Source organism: Notechis scutatus, chromosome 1 (assembly GCF_049901735.1).
Source record: "Notechis scutatus isolate UNSWTSFEM ecotype Mainland chromosome 1, rNotScu1.2, whole genome shotgun sequence".
Classification (NCBI taxonomy): Eukaryota; Metazoa; Chordata; class Lepidosauria; order Squamata; family Elapidae; genus Notechis; species Notechis scutatus.
The window spans coordinates 307,059,829-307,081,801 of NC_142009.1; the positions used below are offsets into that span (position 1 = coordinate 307,059,829).

The following is a 21,973-nucleotide window of genomic DNA, read 5'->3' on the forward strand; positions in this document are numbered from 1 at the left end:
GCTTTACATAATTCACGAAATAATCGCGTGTTTAGTGCATGTCCTTTGACAACATTGACAATCTTGATAACATCATGCATGACGGCCTCTAATGTAGGTTCCAAATGTTTCACAAGCAGTGCCTGGCGATGGATAATACAGTGGTTTACTTCAACTTTTGGATTTCTCTCTCTCACAAAAGCCGCAAAACCATTAACATGACCCAACATAGCTGGAGCTCCGTCAACAGACACAGCAAGGCAGTCTTCCCACTTTAAATTGACGTCATTAAAGTATTCATTAACTTTATTGAAGATATCAATTCCACGAGATCGCAAGTCGAGAGGAGAACAAAACAACAATTCCTCTTCAATTAAATGTAAACCTTTGTAGCGGACATATACCATCAGCTGAGAATTACTACTAACATCCGTAGTCTCATCTAGCTGAATAGCAAAGTATTTACTCTCTTTTATTGAGGAAATAACTTGTTGCCTCACATTTTTGCTAAAATAGAAACACTTTCTTTAACAACTCTTGCAGACAAGGGCACAGAATTTAGTTTCTTGGCTTCATTCTGACCACACATAATCTCTGCCATTTTCAAAGCTGCTGGTTTAACCAAATCCTCACCAATAGTATAAGGTTTTTTGTTTCGGGCAATCAACCAGGCTGCTTCAAAGCTAGCCTTGGATGCTGAACATTGATTGAATGTACCTCTAAAGTTGCTGTCCAATCTTTGTCTTTTGACAGACATTTCCAAATTGACAAAATATTCCCGTGGTTTTGAAGCCAGATGTGGGTGCAAATTATCCAAGTGTTTCTTCAATTGACTCTTTTTGAAAGATCCTGCAGTCAGTACTTTCAAACAAACAACACACTGTGGTTTCATTATTCCTTTGTCGTCAATTTGGGTAAACCCATAATCAAGGAATTCTTCCTGGTATATTCTTTTTCTAATTGATGTCATCTGAAGGGTGAAAAAGACATTGATTGGAAAAGTTGTAACCCTGACTGCCAGGCTGTGTACCGAATTAGCAGGGTATATCATCAGTATCAATGGCTGCCAGGCTGTGTACCGAACTAGCAGGATGCACCAAATTTAATAAAGATGTGCACTATTTTTGCTGGAACACATTGCACACCAGCCATGGGGTGGTATATAGTGAGTAGTTAGGTGTCCAACGTGCCTAGCAAGTTGCATTATATTTTGCTATCTCACAGAGGATTTTATCATCATCATTATCAATGGCTGCCAGAGTGGTGTTAGCAATGATGTGCTTGCTAGAGACAGCCAAGGCAGAGTTGGGGGCTTTTTTTGTAGGTGGTGCGCAAAAGGAACAAACCAGGCTTAAGGTCATGTAGTTAGAGCTAGAGTGGGTAGCCATTGCTCGTACCTTGACAGGACAGAACGCTGGAAGACTTGACAGACAGAAGATGGACCCTCAGTAGCAGTGCAGCAGCAGTACAGGAGATGGACCCTCAGTAGCAGTGCAGCGGCAGTACAGGAGATGGACCCTGATGGGTGGTGCAAGACACAGAAATTTGGCATTCGTTGTAGCTGTGTTAAGCACCAGGTCATACACTTCACCCTCAGGTCCAGCACTAAACATTACATGGCGTATGTATGTGGAGGAAACCATGGTAGTTAGAGCTAGGGTGGGTACAGAGGTCGTACAGAGGTCGTAGAGGTTCAATCCAGTGCTCCGTTCTGCCTGCCTGCCTTCGTTTCTGGTGGTTTCGGATCCTCCGAAGCGCCCGTTCACCCCGCCCGCCCGCCCGCCCGCCGCGGTTCAATCCAGTGCTCTGTTCTGCCTGCCTGCCTTCGTTTCTGGTGGTTTCGGATCCTCCGAGCGCCCGTTCACCCGCCCGCCCGCCGCCCGCGGTTCAATCCAGTGCTCCGTTCTGCCTGCCTGCCTGCCTGCCTTGGTTTCTGGTAGTTTCGGAGCAGCTTCGCTGAGAAAAAAGGCGAATAGTTATTATTCTCAGCGAAGCTGCTCCGAAACTACCAGAAACGGCGGCAGGCGCAAACAGAGCACTGGATTGAACCTGGATTGATTGGCGGCGGGGTGGGGAAAACGGCGCCGGAGGAGCTGCGCCGACAGGAAAAGCCACCACCCACCCACCCCCGGCTTCTTTGAAGCAGTTTCTTCCTGGGCTGGTGGAGGAGCAAGAGAGCGACTGAGAGAGGAATGAGGCGGGAGGAAACCGAAGCTGCTGAGCCAGAGAGCAGGACAGGCTTCCGTTGCTCCCTCCCTCCCCTTCTCTCAATTGTGTCCTTGATTCCTGATCCCAGCAGCATTCACCGAAGGCGAACAGAATATCGGAAATAAAATGCCTGGGGGTAATGAGAACGGTCGCGCCAGCGCGACCGTCCTCATTACCCCAGGATTTCAGTTTTACCCCATTTGGGGTAATTTACCCCTGTTCCCGACCACTGTTCTAGAGAATTCTGGAACGAGGACTGCAACAAGTTTGTGACTTCCCTAGGCCAATCTCCTACACTGGAAAATCCCAACCAAGCTTCTTTCCTGGAATGTAATCAAGAGAATATTTTGCAAGAGAATAGGGGAGTGGGTATCAATGCTCCTGGCCCCAACTAGGCAGAAAATATGACCAGGTGAGCTAATTCTATTTTATTATAAGGTTATATTAACAGAATCTTCAAGTTGGAAAGTAGAAAACTTCCCTCCACCACTTAGAACTAATTGATCATTTAAGGTGGATTCTTTGTAGGTTTCTTTCTCTGCCCTGCTTTGATTACTGGGGACTATACCACTGGGGGCTCCTACCTCCCTCCCTTTCCCCAAGGTCATTCCCACATTCCATTAAAGGGGGTGCTTCACATTAGCTTCCAGATCAGCAAGTAAGGAAAAACTGGAGAGGTTGTAGAAATGAGGAAAACTTATGGCAAAAGTTTTAAGCATTCCTTCTGATATCTTGCTCTTCATAGTAGCTTTGCTGCAGGGACGTGCCCTCCCAGTCTTCAATAACCAAACACTGAAAAAACCTAACCCCACCTCATTCCCCCCCAAAAGATTGTGGTCAATATCCAGCAAGAGCTAATTGACAAATTATTTCCAGAGCTCAGAGTATTAAACAAGAATTACCAGCTTTTCTATCCCTGGGGAAGGTTGCTCTGTAAATTTAAGCTAGAGACAGGGTTATCCAACTCCCTCACAGGTGAGTTGTCCTACTTTCCCTTCACAATACAAAGCCCATATGCTCAGAATACATAAGGCCACTGACAGTAAAAGTGGGAGGAACCTGCAGGACGGGATTTTTATGAAAATGCACAGGAATCAGGACTTCGTTATCTTATGAGTGAAAACAGTAAGAAAAATAAACTAGTTTAAATTTAATTAGCATAAGGCCAAAAACCTCACACATTAATACATTTCAAGCATTACCTCCAGACCATCCTCCAATCTCACTAATTACTACACAAAGCAAGGACAAAATGAATTGAGAACCATTGAACTGTTTTTACTTATATTTCAAGCACTCACAGGGATTGATTGGGTCCTGTTAAATCCAAAGATGTTAAGAAAGCAATGTTGTGTTTATCATTGTTAAATTCTCCTGGGTGATATTCATCTCCCCATTCAGATGGCCCATGAAGATATACTGGAATTTAGTGAATAATAAGACTAATAATGTAGTGATAACGTGAAGAACAACTGCAAGTACATCGTTAACTACAATATTTTAAAGTAGATGAAAAGAATCTTTACTCTATAAAGCTAACAATTACTATGTTTGTACTATAGATCAGGGATATCAAACTCACATCATCACGGTGTCATCACATGATGTATCATGATTTTTTTCTCCTTCACTCAATTGGGTGTGGGCGTGGCCAGTGTGTGACTCATCCAGCCAGCGAGTTTGACACCGCTGCTATAGATCATCATACAGAAAATCTATGTGGTCTCTAGTAGTTAAAAATGACTTGATGGCAATATAATCACTGTCACAAGATGTAGCTGGCCAGACAAAACAATATCTTCTAAAGCTGGGGTTTTTTTTTCCTGTGAATTAAAGAAAATATACAATCTTATTTTCACCAACCTCTAACTGAAATGTGACTTGTTGTTCAATAGTGAATGTAAGCAACTACATTTTAATGGCCTCTGGTCTATAGTTTTCACAGACTCTGAAAAGAATCCATGGTACAAAAGAGTTAGAATTCTGTTGCAACGTGTTGTTGTTGTTGTTAGAATTGTATTTTTGGAGAGATCTTCATTTGTGGTGCAAGGAAGACAATCACACACCTAAATCAATGGCAACAATTTTTCAGAGCTTAACCAGAATTTTTTTAAAAAAAAAAAACTTGTAACCTTCCAAAATGGCACTTTTTATTGATTCTAGGTAAAATGGTTAACAGCCAGGAATAACAGAAATTGAAATCTAACCACAATGGGTGGGTCATGGCTTACCCAGTAACATAACTGTATCGGCAGTTCTCTCCAATCTAACTGGGGATGGTGGGGGCGGGATGGGAGTCTGGAAAAGCGATGTGATTAGAAGTTTGAGATGGAAGAATGCCAATGTTCTTGCTTTGAATGTTGAAAACAGGCAGGATTGCTAAACTGGCAAAAATCTGAATTGTGAGTGTTTCTAAGAGGGCTGCCCCCTTTGTAAGAGTTTTAATTGCCCCTAGTCCTACAAAAGAGGGGCCACCATCTCTACCTTTCAAAAGTATTCTTTTTCTTTTATTGCAATGTTATATTCCAGCAAGGATTACTAATTTATTCTCTGTGGAGCCGTATAGGACTCATTGAGTGCTATGTAACATTATCAGTGTGTGGGAGACTATACATTATATACATTTTCAGCATGCTTTTACTTCAGATTTGTTTGATTTTATAAGTGCCAAGAACGAAAACAGATGTTATGCTATTCAATGTTTGGATATCGAACCCTATCCCAATATAACTTATATCTCCCTGAAGGCATGTGGATAATCTAGTAGGTTTAGGGATGGATGAAGAGGCCAGAAAATGCTTGGCTTCAGGGTTTTTATCCATTTTTCCTAAATGCTTGACATTAAATATGAATCAAATCTAGACTTCAAAAATATAGCCAAGTTTAGGATTCAACTTTGCACAAAAACCCAAGTCAAGGTTGATCTGAAATATCAGTAACTCTTAGAGCAAGTTTATGTAGGAGCGTTTCCACTAAAATCCCAAAAGCAAGTTAAGCATGCATAAATACTGCCTAAGCAATTGAGGCTCAATCCCTTTTGATCCATAGACTTGGTAAGAGCAGTAATTGAAATTTGTTCCAAGGCTGAAATTATGTTATGGGCACGTTCCATTTCCCATTGCTCAATTCAACATAAAATTACAAAATGTAGCACAAACAACCACTTGTTGTTAGGGAATTAGGATCAGGTAACAAGGTCGCAACCACAAATACATTACAGTACATGTACTATGCTCTTTCCAGTCTATACTTCTTGAATAGAAAACATGGACGTATGGATGGTTTTAAGGAAAGAAACATCAAATTTGTGTGTGATGCAGCAGTAATACCACTAAAGAGACCCAATACATATTTAGGGGGGGAAATTCCTCTTGTTCACACTTGGTATTTCAGATTAAACACAATAAAGTTACAAATGTAAGAGAGTTATGTAAGAGAAAAACAATCAAAATTCAAAAACAATACCAGCAACCAAGGGAAAAACCATTGAACACCAAAGAAATTAAGTTCATTTATGATGAAAAGTTCTACATTTGAGGGTGCCTTTGATCTTTTTTAAAAGCTGAGGGACATACATAATAAAGGTGCATAAAGTACAGTAAGTTGTGGAGAAAGATAACAGGGAAAAGCTCCTTTTCTTCACAAAGTGCATAGTTAAGTATCGGATTTTTCCATAGGTGATCCAGGCCAGCTTTATCTTCCTAAAGTGGCCAATAAAATGTTTCTGGAAAGTGCACAAGCAGGTTAGGAGTGCAATCTCCTGGCATTCTCTTCTTCAATGATTAGGATAAAGTGGGATCTTCTCACAATACTAGAGATAATGTACTGATGTCACAACTACGAGCCATTCCAGGAGCAATTGTCATGAACATATTTAACACACATGCCCCTTTAACCGTTCCTACTATCACCTCTTGAGATGGCAAATTCCATAGTTGAAATAAATACTGTATGAAGTAGCACTTCCTTGTCTATCCTGAGTTTTCCACCATTCCATTTCCTTGGTGGTTTAGGGTCTTAATATTATGGAAAGTGAAAAACATCTCCTTACCTAATATCTTCCTCGGCATTAATACCATACTGTAATTGCTTGTAGCTATTTCATGAATTCTTGCTCAACTTTTTTTTTTCCAAACTACAAAACCTTAAAAGTTGTACATATACGATATTGCTCTTTTCCAGGGTTTCTCAACCTTGGCCACTTTAAGATGGGCAGATTCTTAACTCCTAGAATTCCCCAGCTACAAGGAGACCTAGTTTGATTTGATGCTTAAGACCGCTGAGTTCTAGTTCTAGTCCCACTTTAGCCATGAGAGCCAGCTGGGTGACCTACGGCCAGTCCACTGTCTCTCAGCCCAACTCAAGGTTGTTGCTGTGGGGGAAAATAGGAGGAGGAAGGTGTGCTGGATATGTTTGTGGCCTTGAGTCATTTGTAAAAATAATAAAGATGGGATATAAATAAGTATATACATTTTTTTAAAAAAATTAAAAATTCTGCTGGAGCCTTCAAAGGGAATTCTGGGAGTTGAACCGCACCTATCTTAAAGTGGCCAAGGTTGAAAAATATTGTTCTATTTCCTTGAACGTATTCACTCTCCTTTGTCATGCTCCTGTCGGAGTCTGAATCCAAGGAGGAAGACGAGCAGCTGACAGGGAGTGAGAGTGTGGCTACGTTGGCTGGGGAAGGGCAAAGCCTGGCTGGGCAGAGCAGGGAAGAGGTAGAACAAGGGAGAGGGAGTTCAGAGGAAGACCCAGGCCCACCCCTTCTTCATCCTAGGGCATGCAGGGAGGAACAGAGAAGAGAGCAATGTGGGTTGAGTGGCTTCCGGGGAAGAAAGGGCCCTGATTCCCTTCATTAGTCACAGCTGGGAAGAAAGTTTAAAAGAAATGCATGTTGAGTGCGGCAGCTTCTGGGAGCAACTGTGAGTTCTTTTGTTGACTTTGCTTATCTGTGTTCCTGGCGTCTTCCCAACTGTGTTGAGTTATTGTCGTGCCTTCATGTTTGGAATTCTTGCTCCTGTCCCGTTGGACTAATTACCTCATTTTGCCTTGATTGGACTTATAGTTAGTTTTTGTTGACCACGTTTTGGACTTGATTCTCTGCAGCCAAAAGCTGTTCCTTTCTCCAGCCAAAAGGTAACCAGGACATTGGAGGCAAAGTTGGAGCTAATAAAGGGACTCCTGCTGATTATCTGACTGTGTTGCCTTTGTGCCATGCCCTGGGTCATCACATACTTATTGGCCCTCTTGTCATCAACAGTCTCCAAAGCCAAGTGCTCCAGTAATGTACAAGTGTTCACTGATCTCCAGAAAACTGTTTGGCTGGTTGAAAGTAAATTAAAACCTCCAGATTTGGAGGTTTTAATTTACTTTGTATCTGTAGGGTAGCTTTTCCCAGTGTGCAGGGTTGTTGTTATTGTTTGCTTTTGTTTTTATTTCTGGGATCCTTAGATCAGGGATAGGCCATCTAGTGCCTTTCAGATATTCTGGACTTCAGTTCTCAGGCTTCCCAGCACAGCCAACCACTAGAGATTAAGAGAGATGTAGCCAAACATCTGGAGTGCACTACTAAAATCTACTTTATCCCCTATTTTGAATTATGGAACTGTCTCCTTTTCTAGGGTTACTGGAAAAATTCCCAAATTAAAGCTGAAATTAAAAACCCACACAACCTCTTAATAGGAGTAAAGAGTTCATTTTGAGTTTTTATGCTGATGTTTATGCTTTTATTTTTCTTCATAAAATTATGCTCAAGATTATGCTAAATAAGATGGGCAGCTATATAAATCTTTTAAATACACTTTTTTCTATACTGCTTTGCTGCCATCCACTGTCCATCCATATTCTTACATCCCGATCTGGTAGTGAACCCAGAAATGAAGCTTATTGCTACAAATTCAAACTGTATGGCTTTTGGTCATTTAACCAGGGTTTGGTCGGGGTCACTCACACCCTGGTCACTTCCCATTTGGATTACTGCCATGTACTCTACAAGGGGCTATCCTTGATAATTACCTAGGAACTACAATTGGTCCATTCTCCCTCAACATTTTATAACCACCAAGTTATTATAAAAACATGAAGCTTCTCCATTCAGGATTGGTTCTTTTTTGGTTGGTTTATTTTATTACACAACAGATGGATGTTAGATCCAATACACAGTATAGTGCTGTCCGAAATCTATCTTGGGTAACAGGGCCAACACTGTTTGAAAGATATTTGAAGTCATGATTCAGACATACCCAAACACAAGACCTCTTTTATGCCATAAAAGCAACCCAATATTTTAAAGCAGGTGTGTCCAGCCTTGGCAACTTTAAGACTTGTGGACTTCAACTCCCAGAACTCCACAGCCATGCTTTAACTTTAAACTCACAAGTCTTAACAAGCACGTTAGCAAGGTTGGACACCCGTTGTAAAGGTTTCTGTTGGAGCCTTAGAAAACTGCTACTGCTTTAAGGACTCTGCTCATTAACATTAAGACAAGCTTTAAAGCACCAGGTCTATTTTTTTAGGCTTGCACAGAAGCTTGAAAAAGGATAGGCTCCTTTAATTAGGGAGGTGCTTGTGCATGGTTCAAAGCTTGCTTCTAAGTCATTTTCTAAGTATTCCACAGAGCAAAACCACAAAGTGAAAGTCCTGTTGCATAATATGAATTAGTTGATGATGGAATGAGAGATCTGAGTTTTGTTAATAGTTTACCAGTCTCCAGCTGAAAGAAGTATGCTAGAAGGTGAAGGGAGTCTACTGCTTAAGACTCAGAATAAAAAGAGCCCCCCTCCACTTGGAGCAGAATGACTTCTAATGTAATGTGTGTGTATGCAATGTGCCTGTGTAACAAATGAATCCTAAAGCTGTTTAAGGACTCATACTTTCAGGTGGTGAATTCATTCCATCTTATATAACAGGGGTCCCCAAACTTTAAGACTTGTGGACTTCAACTCCCAGAATTCTCCAGCCAGCTACGCTTGTGGACTTCAGCTCCCAGAAATCTCCAGCCAGCTACGCTTGTGGACTTCAACTCCCAGAATTCTCCAGCCAGCTACGCTTGTGGACTTCAACCCCCAGAAATCTCTAGCCAGCTACGCTTGTGGACTTCAACTCCCAGAAATCTCCAGCCAGCTACGCTTGTGGACTTCAACTCCCAGAAATCTCCAGCCAGCTACGCTTGTGGACTTCAACTCCCAGAATTCCCCAGCCAGCTATGCTTGTGGACCTCAACTCCCAGAATTCTCCAGCCAGCTACGCTTGTGGACTTCAACTCCCAGAATTCTCCAGCCAATTCTGAGAGTTGAAGTCCACAAGTCTTAAAGTTGCCAAGTTTAGGGACCCGAGTTATATACCATATTGAACTTCGCATCCTTGGGAATGGAATTAGTGAACAGCTTTGGTTTCTTGTGCTGCTTAAATTCCAAATATTCTCAAGTCGGTTAGAAACGGGAGTTTAGATACGCGGAAGGCTCCGATCTACCGGTTTAACCCTTCGGCCAACAGCTACCCCTAGTGGCTCTGTTGCGGGAAGCAACTTATCTTGCGTATACAAACCTCGCCGCCGGTTTCGCCGCGGTCAACAGGTTTAACCGGCGAGGTAACTCCGAGACGAGGTCACCAACTAAGCGTTAACTCCTTTGGTTCCGGATAACGAGCGGCTATCCTTCCACGACCACGTGGACGACGTACCAGAACCCGAAGGCCAAAAGGAAAGGCCTCCGTTTCCCAAAGCGGAGAAAGACCGAGCCAGGTAGCTTTTTGTTTTTGGTTTTTGAACCGACTAGCCATCGCTTCTCGCGCCTCTCCGCTGGCAAAGGGGGACGGGCGGGCAGGGGAGGCAACCCTTGCCGGGAAGGTGGAGACCGAATCGGCACTTCCGAGACTTAGGAACCAAGTTTGACGCGCTGCTCCCTGTGAGAGTTTTGCTTTCTGAGGCGTTTGCGTGCACGGGAGGCGCGGGGCAGGAGATACTCTTGGAATAATTTCACTTCGGCCTCGCTTTCCATCCACGTTTGAGGGGTTGGCGAGCGCGGGAAAAGAGAAGGGGTGGCAAGAAAGGGGTGCCCGAGGGTGCTTGGGAAGGGGAGTCCGGTATTGTTAGGCGCGGGAGCCAGTCCTCGTCCCGAGCGTTTCATTGATTACCTTCGCTCGCTCCCTACGTTTACACCCAAGTGAGCAATGTTGGAGGAGGAGGAGAAGGGAGCCTGTTGCGTCGATTATTCCCGGCACGCCCGACCGCCCGGGAAAAGACCCGGACATGCCCTAAAGCTGCCTTGGCCTGAGAGCGGCCGTTCCCTGCGCCGTGGCACGTTCCCCCACCCCCCACCCCCCACCCCCCGTCCTTGCAAAGCCGGGTTGGGGCTGGCTCGCTTGCGCGTTCCCTCGGTCCACTCCCACCCACCCACCCCGGGCCTCCTTCCCTTTCTCTTGGCCAGTATATTTTTAGGTCATTGGAGTGGAGGGGTAGGTAATCCCCGGGCTCAGGTTCCAAAGGAGGCGGGTTCCGACCGGAGGTGGAGTCACTTTTTCATTTAAATCCCCGACTATAAAATGGGTTTAAGGAGCAGCGGGATCTCATCAGCTGAGGCGCCCAGAGGAGCTGTGGGAGTGAGCGGCGGCGGGGGAGGCGAGCGGGACGCTCGGGACCACAGCGTGGGTGCCCAGCAGAGCTGCCACTCCTGCCGCGGCGATGCTACACTCCGTGGGCGCCCAAACCTTGCAAGCGCTCAGCCAGGTGGCCGCCTGCGTGCTCCTCGTGCCCCGCTTCCTGCTGACCGCTGTGATGCTCTGGCTCCTGGATTTTCTGTGCATCCGGAAGAAACTCTTGCTGCCCGCGGCGGCGGCACCTGGTGAGGAGCAAGAGTTGGCGGCCGAGGACGCCGACTCGAGCGACGGGACCTGCCCGCCGGACGACCCTCCGCTCTGCGTGTCCGACTCGAACCGCATGTTCACGCTGGAGTCGCTCAAAGCCGTGTGGCACGGGCAGAAACTGGACTTTTTCAAGGCGGCGCACGTCGGCGCGACGGCGCCCAACCCGGAGGTCGTCCAGCTGGACGGGCGCACGCGGCTGCGCATCCTGGACTACGCCCGGGGCAAGAGGCCGCTGATCCTCAACTTCGGCAGCTGCACCTGACCGCCCTTCATGGCGCGCCTGCGCGCCTTCGAGCGCCTGGCCACGCGCTTCGTGGACATCGCCGACTTCTTGCTGGTCTACATCGAGGAGGCTCACCCTTCCGACGGCTGGGTCAGCTCGGACGCCGCCTACGCCATCCCCAAGCACCAGTGCTTGCAGGACCGGCTGCGCGCAGCTCAGCTGATGAAGGAAGGCGCGCCGGGCTGCCCGCTGGCCGTGGACACCATGGACAACGCCTCGAGTGCCGCCTACGGGGCGTACTTCGAGCGCATCTACATTATCCAGGAGCGGAAGGTGATGTACCAGGGCGGCCGGGGCCCCGAGGGCTACAAGATCTCCGAACTCAGGCGCTGGCTCGACCAGTACAAGAGCAGCCTCCGGGCCGGGCCCAGCACCGTCATCGTCCAGGTGTAAGGAAGACTCTCCTCCGGCGGAGGGAAAAGTGGACGGGAAGGAAAGAGGCAGCTCGAACGGCTTGCCTCTACTTTCCCGCCCCTTTCCCTAACTCCCGAGAGGCGCTGTGTGAGTTTTCATGCGAGACGTTATTCAAATCATGTTGATTTGCCGAGCATTTGTTGCTGACATCCATTTCCACGTGCAGTTTTGTTTCCCTTTATTTCCTGATTGCGTGAGTGAACGAACCGATCTCTCTCTCTCTCTCTCTCTTGCGCGGGGGAGAGGGGGGGGAGAAACGCGCTTCTTTGGAGGGCCTGTTGCTGAGTGTGCGTGCACGTGCGGGCTTCGGGTGTACGTGTGCGCGGGTGTTTCCGATGGGAACGGGCTTCTGCCGTGCAAGTGTGTCTGTCGGAGAGAAGTTTCGCGTGCCCAAGCGGTGCGTGTTCTCTCTTTATTTCTACTCTCCGCTGTCCTAGCAAAAACCTTGGCTGGGAGTTCTAGCGTTTCGTTATGATGACCGGTTTCGAAATGGTTTTGGAGCGCCAGGAAACCGAGTCTGAAATTGGGAGATGCTAGAATTGCCAGTTTTTTTGTTTTTGAGGACAGCAAAACAAAACAAAAAAGGCCAAAAAATATAATTTAAAAAAACACCCCACAAAAGTCTATTTATGTGATTTCTGAGCTGGTGGTATGTTGAGCTTCTTTTCTCTTTTTTTGTAAAATACCTGTTTTTTATGAGCTTTTTATAACATTATTAATAAAGATGATTGAATAAAGTATGCCTCATTTGGATATTTCTAACCGAAAAGGTGGGGAGGGGGAAACGAAGGCTCCAGAGGTGCTGTAACTTTCTCAGCTGGGTTTAATGAGGGTCCCAAAAGGTTGGGAGAAATAGCAGGGGAGGGATCTACCTTGACAAAACATTGTTTGACAAAACTACTGTACATTTCGTGTGAACTGGTGGCCACTTGCAAAGGAACGCTTTGAGGAACATTTCTAGCTCAGACCTTCGATTTGGGAAAGTTGCTCCCAAACAGTGTGATCAAGAGCCACTTGTAAGCAAAGGAGAAGATATCTTGATGGATGTGAAGGGTGTTCAATGGTTGCCTTTTGGGAGGGGGGGACACAACTGGTAGATCTGGCTTGAACAGCCTCCTCCAGTTTGCCTTTTGATAAAGTCCAGGGTTTTGACTTAACAGCTCTACGGAAGATTAATTGCCAGCCCTCCAATTGGGAAATATGCAGGTTTATCCACCTCCAAAGATAGAATACAAAGATATGGTGGGAGAGACAACTTTATTTTGTGACATGAACGGGTTTGCCCGTTGTGCTATACCATTGCTTATTTTATCCATAGTTTCTTAACTCAAGTAAGCACTTGCTGGATTTAGTCAGCATCCCGAGTCATATAAACAATGGGTCACAAATCACAGTCAGTTTACACTTAAACCAAACAATGGTTTATTTTATGAGACTTAACCACTGTTTTATGAAGTCTGCAGGGGCTTAAAAATGAAATAGGGTCCCAAAAACATTCTCCCTCCCCATTCAAGGAAAATTTATGCAGCTACCGTGGAACCCTGCAATCGCTGTGCATTTGAAGGCCACTTATCATGCAACATACAGGTTGAGGTGCCAAGTCTAGAAATTACACGCCTCTCTTCTATAAAAATTGTTTATTTTTAAGGCATTTGGGGGGGACAGAGATTACTAGGGTTTGGTCCTATCATCCTATACCGAATATGTAGATGTGTAAAGAAAGAGCCAAAACTATCCCCATACGCAACAATGTTGGGTATATTTGTTAAGGGAAAGGACTGTGGTCTATAAATCATTTGAACTTGCTGGGTGGGCTGAGCAAGAGGAATAGTTGGATTCCCAGACAATACCTCTAAATATCTGTGGGCTATTGTTACCCCCCCCCAACCAGAGAACTACACACATCCAGTAATCCTTGAGGCTTTGGTTACATCACACCTTATCAGCATATTGTCCTTTGTGGTTACTGATGAACAGTTACCTGCTCCACAGATTTCTGGTCCTAACATGAGTAATCTTTCGGGGAGGGAATGAATAAAAGTGTTGTGAAAAGGCAGTTGGCTTAAGTTAAGACTTATGGAAGAAAACTGATGCCAAGAGATAGGAAAGGATGTTTCCAATCTCATTTAGGAGCAGTTGCGCTGCTTGTAAGATTTCTCTGTTACAACCCTTTGCCTGCACAGCTATGGTTTGGATAGGTTTCTGGTCTTATGCCACACAACTTCAAATGCAGTTTCAAGTAAAAACAGTATGTTGTATTGTAGCAGGGAATTGCTCAGCATATGTCTTAGCTCACATTGCACATAGAGGGATGGTCAGCAGATACTAAAGTATTTTAGAAGAGGGAAAGAACAAAAAATTAAAATATTCTTACCTGTTATCCCCACAAAGGATTGCCTGCTGTGATATACACAAAACCTTTAAAAATGCCTAGCAGCTTTCCACTTTTCTAGATCTCTTATGTCAATTCTGATCATTATTAGTTTTATTAATGTGGGAAATTTGCTTGCTTTCTTATAATTTTCCATATCCCGTGTGAAAAAAAACTGCTTTACTCCAAGCAACATGACCTTAATAAATCTGGGCAGCCAACTGCTTGCAGCTGGGCTAAGAGCTATTATCAGTACTTGTTTCACTATTCTCTTCAGAGTAGTTTGTTTACTTGAATTGAGCAAAGAGGTATTACTCAAGCCCAAGTGCTAATTTATGTATTATTTGTAATTATTGTATAGTTAGACCTTATAGAATAAAGAATACCAGTCAACTACAGACCACCAACAGAACTGCAATGTTTGAACATGTAAGCTATAATCCAAAACTCACATTTCTAAACATAGTGGTAGGTTACATGGCTTTTGAGTCACCCTGAATTCTCATACGACTGCTGGCTAACCATTTCAGAAATCGGGTTATAGCCTGAAAAGATTGAGGTAGAATCTTCCTGGAATCGAGCTCAGCTCCTGAGAATTACATAAGCACTTTGCTTTCCTTTTCTGGGCAACAGTGTGGAAGTGGTTTACTCAGCAGAGTCCAGGAGAGCAAGGGATCAAAAAGGGACAAATGTAGCATTGCATGTACAAAAGGTTTGGGGCTGTGGCTGTGATGCCACTTCCAACATTTTGCCTCTTTGTAACATGCTGGTCACTTGTAGAAACTGCTTTCTTGGGGGACTGTTCATGCTTTTGATTAAATTACTCAAAATTAAGATAAAGTGGGGTTTTCTTGGGGATTACAAGACATGAATTCATTGTCCAATCATAACAGGAAAATTTAAATACAAGACTTTCTGGTAAGCAGCTTTGAGGTAATAAAGAAAAGAAGCAGTGGGCTTGCCTTAGACTTCATATATAGGTAGTTCTCGACTTATGACCCTAATGGAGCCTGCCCACCACCGTCATAGTTGTGATGATCATAAAACAGGTCACCCACATGACCAGCCCACTTTTACAACCCTTTATTGCAGCAGTCATTAAGCAAATCAGTGATTGGCTATGGGCTGGTTTTGCCCAAAACTGGAAGTCAATGTCAATTTTCAGCAAAAGCATTGTGAGATGTGATCACACAATTGTAGGACACCACAAACAGCTGTAAATGAGGGCCAGTTGCCAAACACTTGATGTGGTCACATGGAGCCCCAGCCTTCAGAACTGGGTCATAAGTACCTCCAGGGAGGTCTATTATAACTTTGGACAGTTGCTAAGCCACCAGTCATAAGACAAGGACTGCCTGTACTAATTTCTGCTGGTCTCCTATGCAGGTACAAACCAAATCTCACCCTGCTTAGTGTTTTAAAGGTTAAGTAAAGTTGGTGAGGTAATGCCACACGATGTCAAGCTGCTGTACCAGGGCTTGGCAGTGAATCACAGATCTCATGACTTCATAGGGCTTCACATGACTCCTACGTGAAGAATTGGCAGAAATCTCATAGGCATGGCACAGCTACAGAAGACTGTTTACTGCGGATATATGAATGAAGCCAAAATGAAACCATTGCTTGTGCTTTCCCTGAATAGTAATGGGTAGTCTTCTTGCATTTTACAATGTCATAAAACCATCATTTTTTTCCCTGTCCTTTCCATACGTTAATAGATTCTGCTTGGCTCTTGATAAGGATTGTGAATATCCGCACAGTACTTGCCTAACTCACATACTGTAGCTACATGGACACATCCATCTTGTTTGCTTTGCAACAGTTTGGAAGTAGTTAGCCATTACCTTCTTCTAAATACACTTTTTAAAAAACTTTGCAGTTCAACTGAAAAAGGTTAGTGTCACTTTAAAACGCCACCCTTGTAAATCCCATAGCTATGCTTGTTCTGCCCCTTCTCATGCCATCAGAAAACAGCACAAACTGGTTTGTTTTCTTCCAGCCTCATGTTCTGGCTCATAAATCCTACATGGTGGCCACCAAGTGTGACCAATCTTTTTTAACCATTGTATAGTTTATTAAAACACAACTTTTATCAAAAAAAAAAGTACATTTAAAAAGTAACCCTAGTCAATTTCCCCATAAAATTAAAACAGGTATATAAGTAGAATGTTTAATTGGTCGTTTAGAATTTAATCAGAAAGTCGGTGGTAGTTACAAAATAATTTAATTATTAAATATATACATAGTTCTAACTTCAGTCCTTGAATCACAGACGGCCAAAATCATGATTTTGTCTTTCCCTTGATATATTCAAGGATCCTTATATGGTCCCATTACTTCTGCCAACCTAACAGTTAGAAAGCATGTAAACATGCAAGTAGAAAAATAGGGACCACTTTGGTGGGAAGTGGGCCTTCGGCATTTAGTTATGCCGGCCACATCACCACGGAGACATCTTCGGACAACACTGGCTCTTTGGCTTTGTAATGGAGATGAGCACCGCCCCCTAGAGCTGGAAACAACTAGCATGTATGTGCGAGGGGAACCTTTATCTTTACCTTTAAGGTAGACATTCTGGATTTTAGCTTTATTCCATCCTATGAAATTTGGATCCAGGATCTTCGTTATGATTCTACTCAACTAATATCATGCCCACCTTTTCTTCTGATGCATTCACTCTAAAGCAGAAAGAAGTATGCCACTTGGCTAGTGAATAGCACACCTGACTAAGCTGAAACAAAATCTACACTTGAAAGCATCATTCAAGCAAATCATCTGTTGAGTTCATCACTGAGCTCAAAAGCCAGGGGTGCCCCTAAATGTATATATCTGTGACCTAAACTAATACCACTTTTTTTCCCGGTTGGGTTGGGTTGGGGTTTTTCCCCCTTTTTTTTTGACCAAAATAAATGAAGTTGCTTGCACATGCTTTAATTTTCTTTATTATAATCATACCTAAATTTCTTCCATAGGGTCCAAAGCAACACAAGTTCTCCTTCCCTATGAAGAAGCTTCCCAATGATTTTGTCAGAAAAATTAGACTTACAGCGTGGTAAGAAAAAAAGGATCCACGTGCCTTATGATATTTCCAAATGTTCCATTTCCAGCCTGTTCCAGAAAATAATTTTAAGAAATTTAATATAGTTTTTCTTAATTAATTAAGGAACACACATAGTGGACAGTGCTTTAATCCCCAGTGGTTTTGTTTTCCTTTCACTAAGGATGTGACTAGTCCAGACACATGTTACCTCCTAAGTAAGTTATGAAGGAGAACATGTATTGAATCTGGGATCTTCCAAATGTATTGGGTCTGTGAACGTCAGCCAGGCTGATTCTGAGAATTCTGGAGGTTGAAGATCAACAGATCTGGTATATCCAAAGAGCAATAAATCCAAGAAGGCTGCTGTAGCCATAAACCACAACCCACTCAATTGCATTCCTTCTGCTCTTGTGGATGATAAATTTTACTTGAAATCAGGAGGCTGCATTGAATGAAGAAGAATTGTCTTGGGCAATTACTAGTGCCCAGGGCCACATGCATGCTATGGGTTGGACCCACTTGCTTTAAATCCAGGGATCCCTCTCTTGATTGTTGTAATACCACACCAACCGTAATGGCTTGGTAGGGGATCTGAATAACAAAATTGTGCTGCAGAACGTCAGGAGCTGTCTTGTAAAGTAGCTGCTTCCTGCAATTTCTAGTTACATTTCCGATCCTGAAAGAATTGTACTCGTATATTTAGCAAATACATGAATACTTGATATTAAATAAATAGATACAATGTGTCTTATGACCCCTGTTTCTAATCCAGCCTGTATCTATTGTTTTAAAACATTCATGAACTATTAATTACATGAAAGATACTGTATCTGTTTTAGCCCTCAAAGTACCATTATTTATTTGGATTTATTACAGCTACTCAGTTCCATCATGTTGAAGGATTGATGGAATAAACATTTCATCCAAAAGGCTTGCAACATAGTCATGTTTTGTTGCAATGAGTTTATATTTTAGCAATGGCAAATAAAATAGCATTTTACAACCTGGTGTTTGCAAATGTTTGGTTTACTACTGATAAGGATCCCAATCATCAGAGCAATAAATGATGGCTGTATATGAGCAACAGTCTTCCATTATGTCTTCCATTATGTGGTATTGGAACATTTTAGTTTAGGCCTCACTTAAGACTAGCAAAGATAATAAGTCTGGACTTCTTCATTTTGAGCATAGAATGTACTCTTTGTAGAATATACTGTAGAAGTCTAGAGGTTAACATCCCCAAAGCACATGTGATTATCCTGTCTTGATCAGGCCACATTGTTATTTTAGTTTGGAAATATATTTAAAAGCGAAATAGTGTCAGTTTGTCATCAGTTGTGATGTGCTGTGGTACTCCTGGCACATTTGCTGAATCATGATTAATGTTAATTCATGTGTAGAGTGTCATGCCTGAGCAATAATTTCTAATAATGCACTGGGCTGTAAGCTATTCACCATGACACCCAGCCATAATACCATACAACAATTGAGAAATTCCAAAATAGCAATCATACTGATTACTTTTGCAATTTGATATTGTACTAACTAGTTTCATATCGCACAAAGTTGTGGCTTGCTTAGCATATAATCTTTGACTGATTTCATGCTACATACTAAATGAAGAACACATCACATGACTTACTGTGATTTATGAACCCAGTTACCAGGGAGCGTCTATCCTTTTTTATTTTAGTACAGCAAGCCTCTGCTAGAAAAAGACATTAGAAGTTCTGCCTCCTTTACATAAGCCTTTCAAAATGCCTTCACTTCATTTTTAGAATCTACTAGAGAAGCATAAGCAAAAAGCACCAGCTTAGCACATGTATATATGAATAAAAGCCAGTGGTTTCAACACAACAGACATGTGCCTCATTTGTGAATTTCAGTCAGCACACACATCCAATGAGCACAATAACACATCAGCATTAAACCTTTGTTTTCCTGAAACAAAAAAAACCCAGCTTCTTGCTCCAGGTAGAACTGTTAAAAACCTGATCTCTAAATACAGGAAGTCCTCAACTTACGACTTCAATTGAGCCCAACATTTTTGTTGCTAAGCGAAATATTTTTAAGTGAATTTTGTATGACTTTTCTTCCCACAGATGTTAAGTGAATCACTGAAGTTGTTAAGTTAGTAACATGGTTGTTAAATGAATCTGATTGTTGCATTGACTTTGCTTGTCAGAACGTGGCACAAGGTGATCACATGACCTTGGAACAATGCAAAATATGAGTCAGTTGCCAAGCATCTGAATTTTGATCATGTGGCCATGGGGATGCTGCAGTGGTCATAACTGTGAAAAATAAGTTACTTTTTTCAGTGCCGTTATAACTTTGAACCAGAGGTGGTATTCATCAGGTTCTGACCAGTTCTGGAGAACCAGTAGTGGAAATTTTGAGTAGTTTGGAGAATCGGCAAATACCACTTCTGAATGGAGGTTTTACAGTATCCTTCCCCTGCCATGCCCACCAAGCCACGCCCACAGAACTGGTAGTAAAAAATTTTGAATCCCACCACTGCTTTGAACAGTCATTAAACAAACTGTTGCAGACTACAATATGTATTTTGAGATGAGGAATAGAACTAAAGTACTTAAATATAAGATTTATATAGCATGGTTCTAAGCATTGGATGCATTTAATGGATACCCATCCATTATGGGTGGCTGGATGAATTTCAATGAGCCAGATGTGGCAGGTCCCATCCTCCCCCAATTTATCTTAATCATAACCCTGAATAGAAACCCTTGAGATTGAGAGGCTAGATTTATACATTGTGCTAAGACTAAGTCCAATTAATAGGTTATCCCAAAGGAATTCCACTACATAGTTTACACAATATTGCACACCACTATATGATTGGGTTTTTTTAAAAATTTTATTGGTTTTTAAAAACAAACATAAACAAACAAAACATAAAAACATCAAGCTATCTTCCATAGGTGTACATACAGTGTGCCGGTTAGTTTACAAATTGTTTTGTGCTTCCATTTCGTAGTCTTCAATTACAATTACATTACATATAATCTCATATTGTCAATCAAAAATTAAATACCTTAGTATCATTATTAATCAATCATTTGACTATACTTTTATTCATTCATGTTTTACAAGGTAACCACAATTTACTTAGTTTATTTTATAACAGTTCATATTATCATCCCAAATCTATCCTAAAATCATTTTGTAGATATAATAAGAAAGAAGTACATCTTTATATGTTTATTATTTTCTAAAAGTCTACATATTTCATTACTGTACTTTATTGTCTAACCATTGATAGAAAAGATCCCAAATTTTATAAAATTGTTTATCCTCTTGTTCTCTAATTTCAAATGTCAATCTACTCATTTCAGCACATTCCAATATTTTCTTAATGATTTCCTCCTATGATGGTATTTTCTCATTTTTCCAGTTTTTAGCAAATACAATCCTAGCCACTGTTAATACATTTACAATCAGGTATTTCAAGTCTTTACTATATATTTCAGGTAAAATTCCCAATAAAAATATCTCTGGTTTCAAGTCTATATATTTTTTTGTCATTTTTTCCAACCACATGTGGATTTTAGTCCAGTATTTTTTAGCATCCGCACAAGTCCACCACATATGGTAATATGAGCCAGGTGTCTGATGACATTTCCAACATATTTCGGATTTATTCTTGAACATTCTTGCTATTCTTGTCGGGGGAAAATGCCACCTGTAAAACATCTTATACAAATTTTCTTTATATGCTGTTGACATTGTCATTTTATAATTTTGTGACCACAATTTTTGCCATTTCTCTAAATCAATCCCATATCCAAAATTCTTCCCCCAAGCAATCATAGTTTCTTTAACTTGTTCTTCTTCTAGTTTAATTTCTAATAAATATCCATACAATTTTTTAATCACCTTTGCATCAGTACCTATCAAAAGTCAGTCAGTTTATCATAGAAACCTTCTGTTTTAGAATCTTTATCATACCTTGAATGTATTTGCGCATATGAAAACCAATTCATCTTTATACCTTGTTCCTCTAGTTTTTGCATAGATTTAAGTTCACCCTTTTCATTCAATATTTCACCATATCTAACTGTTTGTTCCTTTTTGTATATTATAGGATACGAAAATGCTTCAATAGTCGATAACCAATCTGGAATTTTCAAATAACATTGTCTTTTAATCTTTTCCCAGTTTAACCACAGAGACTCCCATATATAATGTCTTCTAAAATACCCCTGTGTTTTAGTTCCTTTGTACCATAAAAAAGCATGCCACCTCAACAACAAATCATGTCCTTCTAATGTCAACAATCTAGTATTTCTTAGTGTTATCCATTCCTTAACCCACATCAGATTTGGTAGTACAACTCCCAATTAGGCAAACCAAATCCTCCTCTAATTCTAGCATCTTGCAAAAGTTTTAACTTTATTCTCGCTTTCTTACCTTGCCATATATATTTCAACACAATTTTATTTAAATCTTCAAAGTAGTCTTTTCCAAGCCTAATTGGAATTGTTCGAAACAAATATAAAATTCTGGGTAATATATTCATCTTGATTGTTGAAATTCTATTAGTGACAGTTGTAAGTTTTCCCATTTCGCCAAATCTAGCGCTATCTGCTGTTTAAGTTTAATATAATTATTCTCTTTTAATATACTACATCTTGCTGTCAAATATATCCCCAAGTGCTTGATCTTATTCGTGACCTGAATTTTCAATAGGTCTGCCAGTTCTTCCTTTTGTCTTAATAAAGCCAAAAACCCAAATAGTTATTACAAAAAAAAAAAAGATTTAAAAAAATACAATAAAGCTGGTGAGGAGGGATAG

At 41.9% G+C, this 21,973-nt stretch overlaps 1 protein-coding gene and 1 long non-coding RNA gene across 7 annotated transcripts in view; both read left to right on the plus strand.

Annotated features, from left to right (window-relative positions):
• Positions 1-21,973, plus strand: part of LOC113420347 (uncharacterized) — a 142,698-nt gene that overhangs the window by 108,442 nt on the left and 12,283 nt on the right. For all 6 annotated transcript variants that reach the window (XR_015746844.1, XR_015746846.1, XR_015746847.1 and 3 more), the window contains one exon: positions 17,090-17,169. This is a non-coding gene — a long non-coding RNA (uncharacterized LOC113420347). The remainder of the gene's footprint in view (positions 1-17,089; positions 17,170-21,973) is intronic.
• DIO3 (iodothyronine deiodinase 3) lies at positions 10,044-12,483 on the plus strand. Its single transcript, XM_026680221.2, has one exon. It carries the CDS (start codon positions 10,868-10,870, stop codon positions 11,723-11,725), a length of 858 nt encoding a protein of 285 aa, XP_026536006.1. The 5' UTR covers positions 10,044-10,867; the 3' UTR covers positions 11,726-12,483.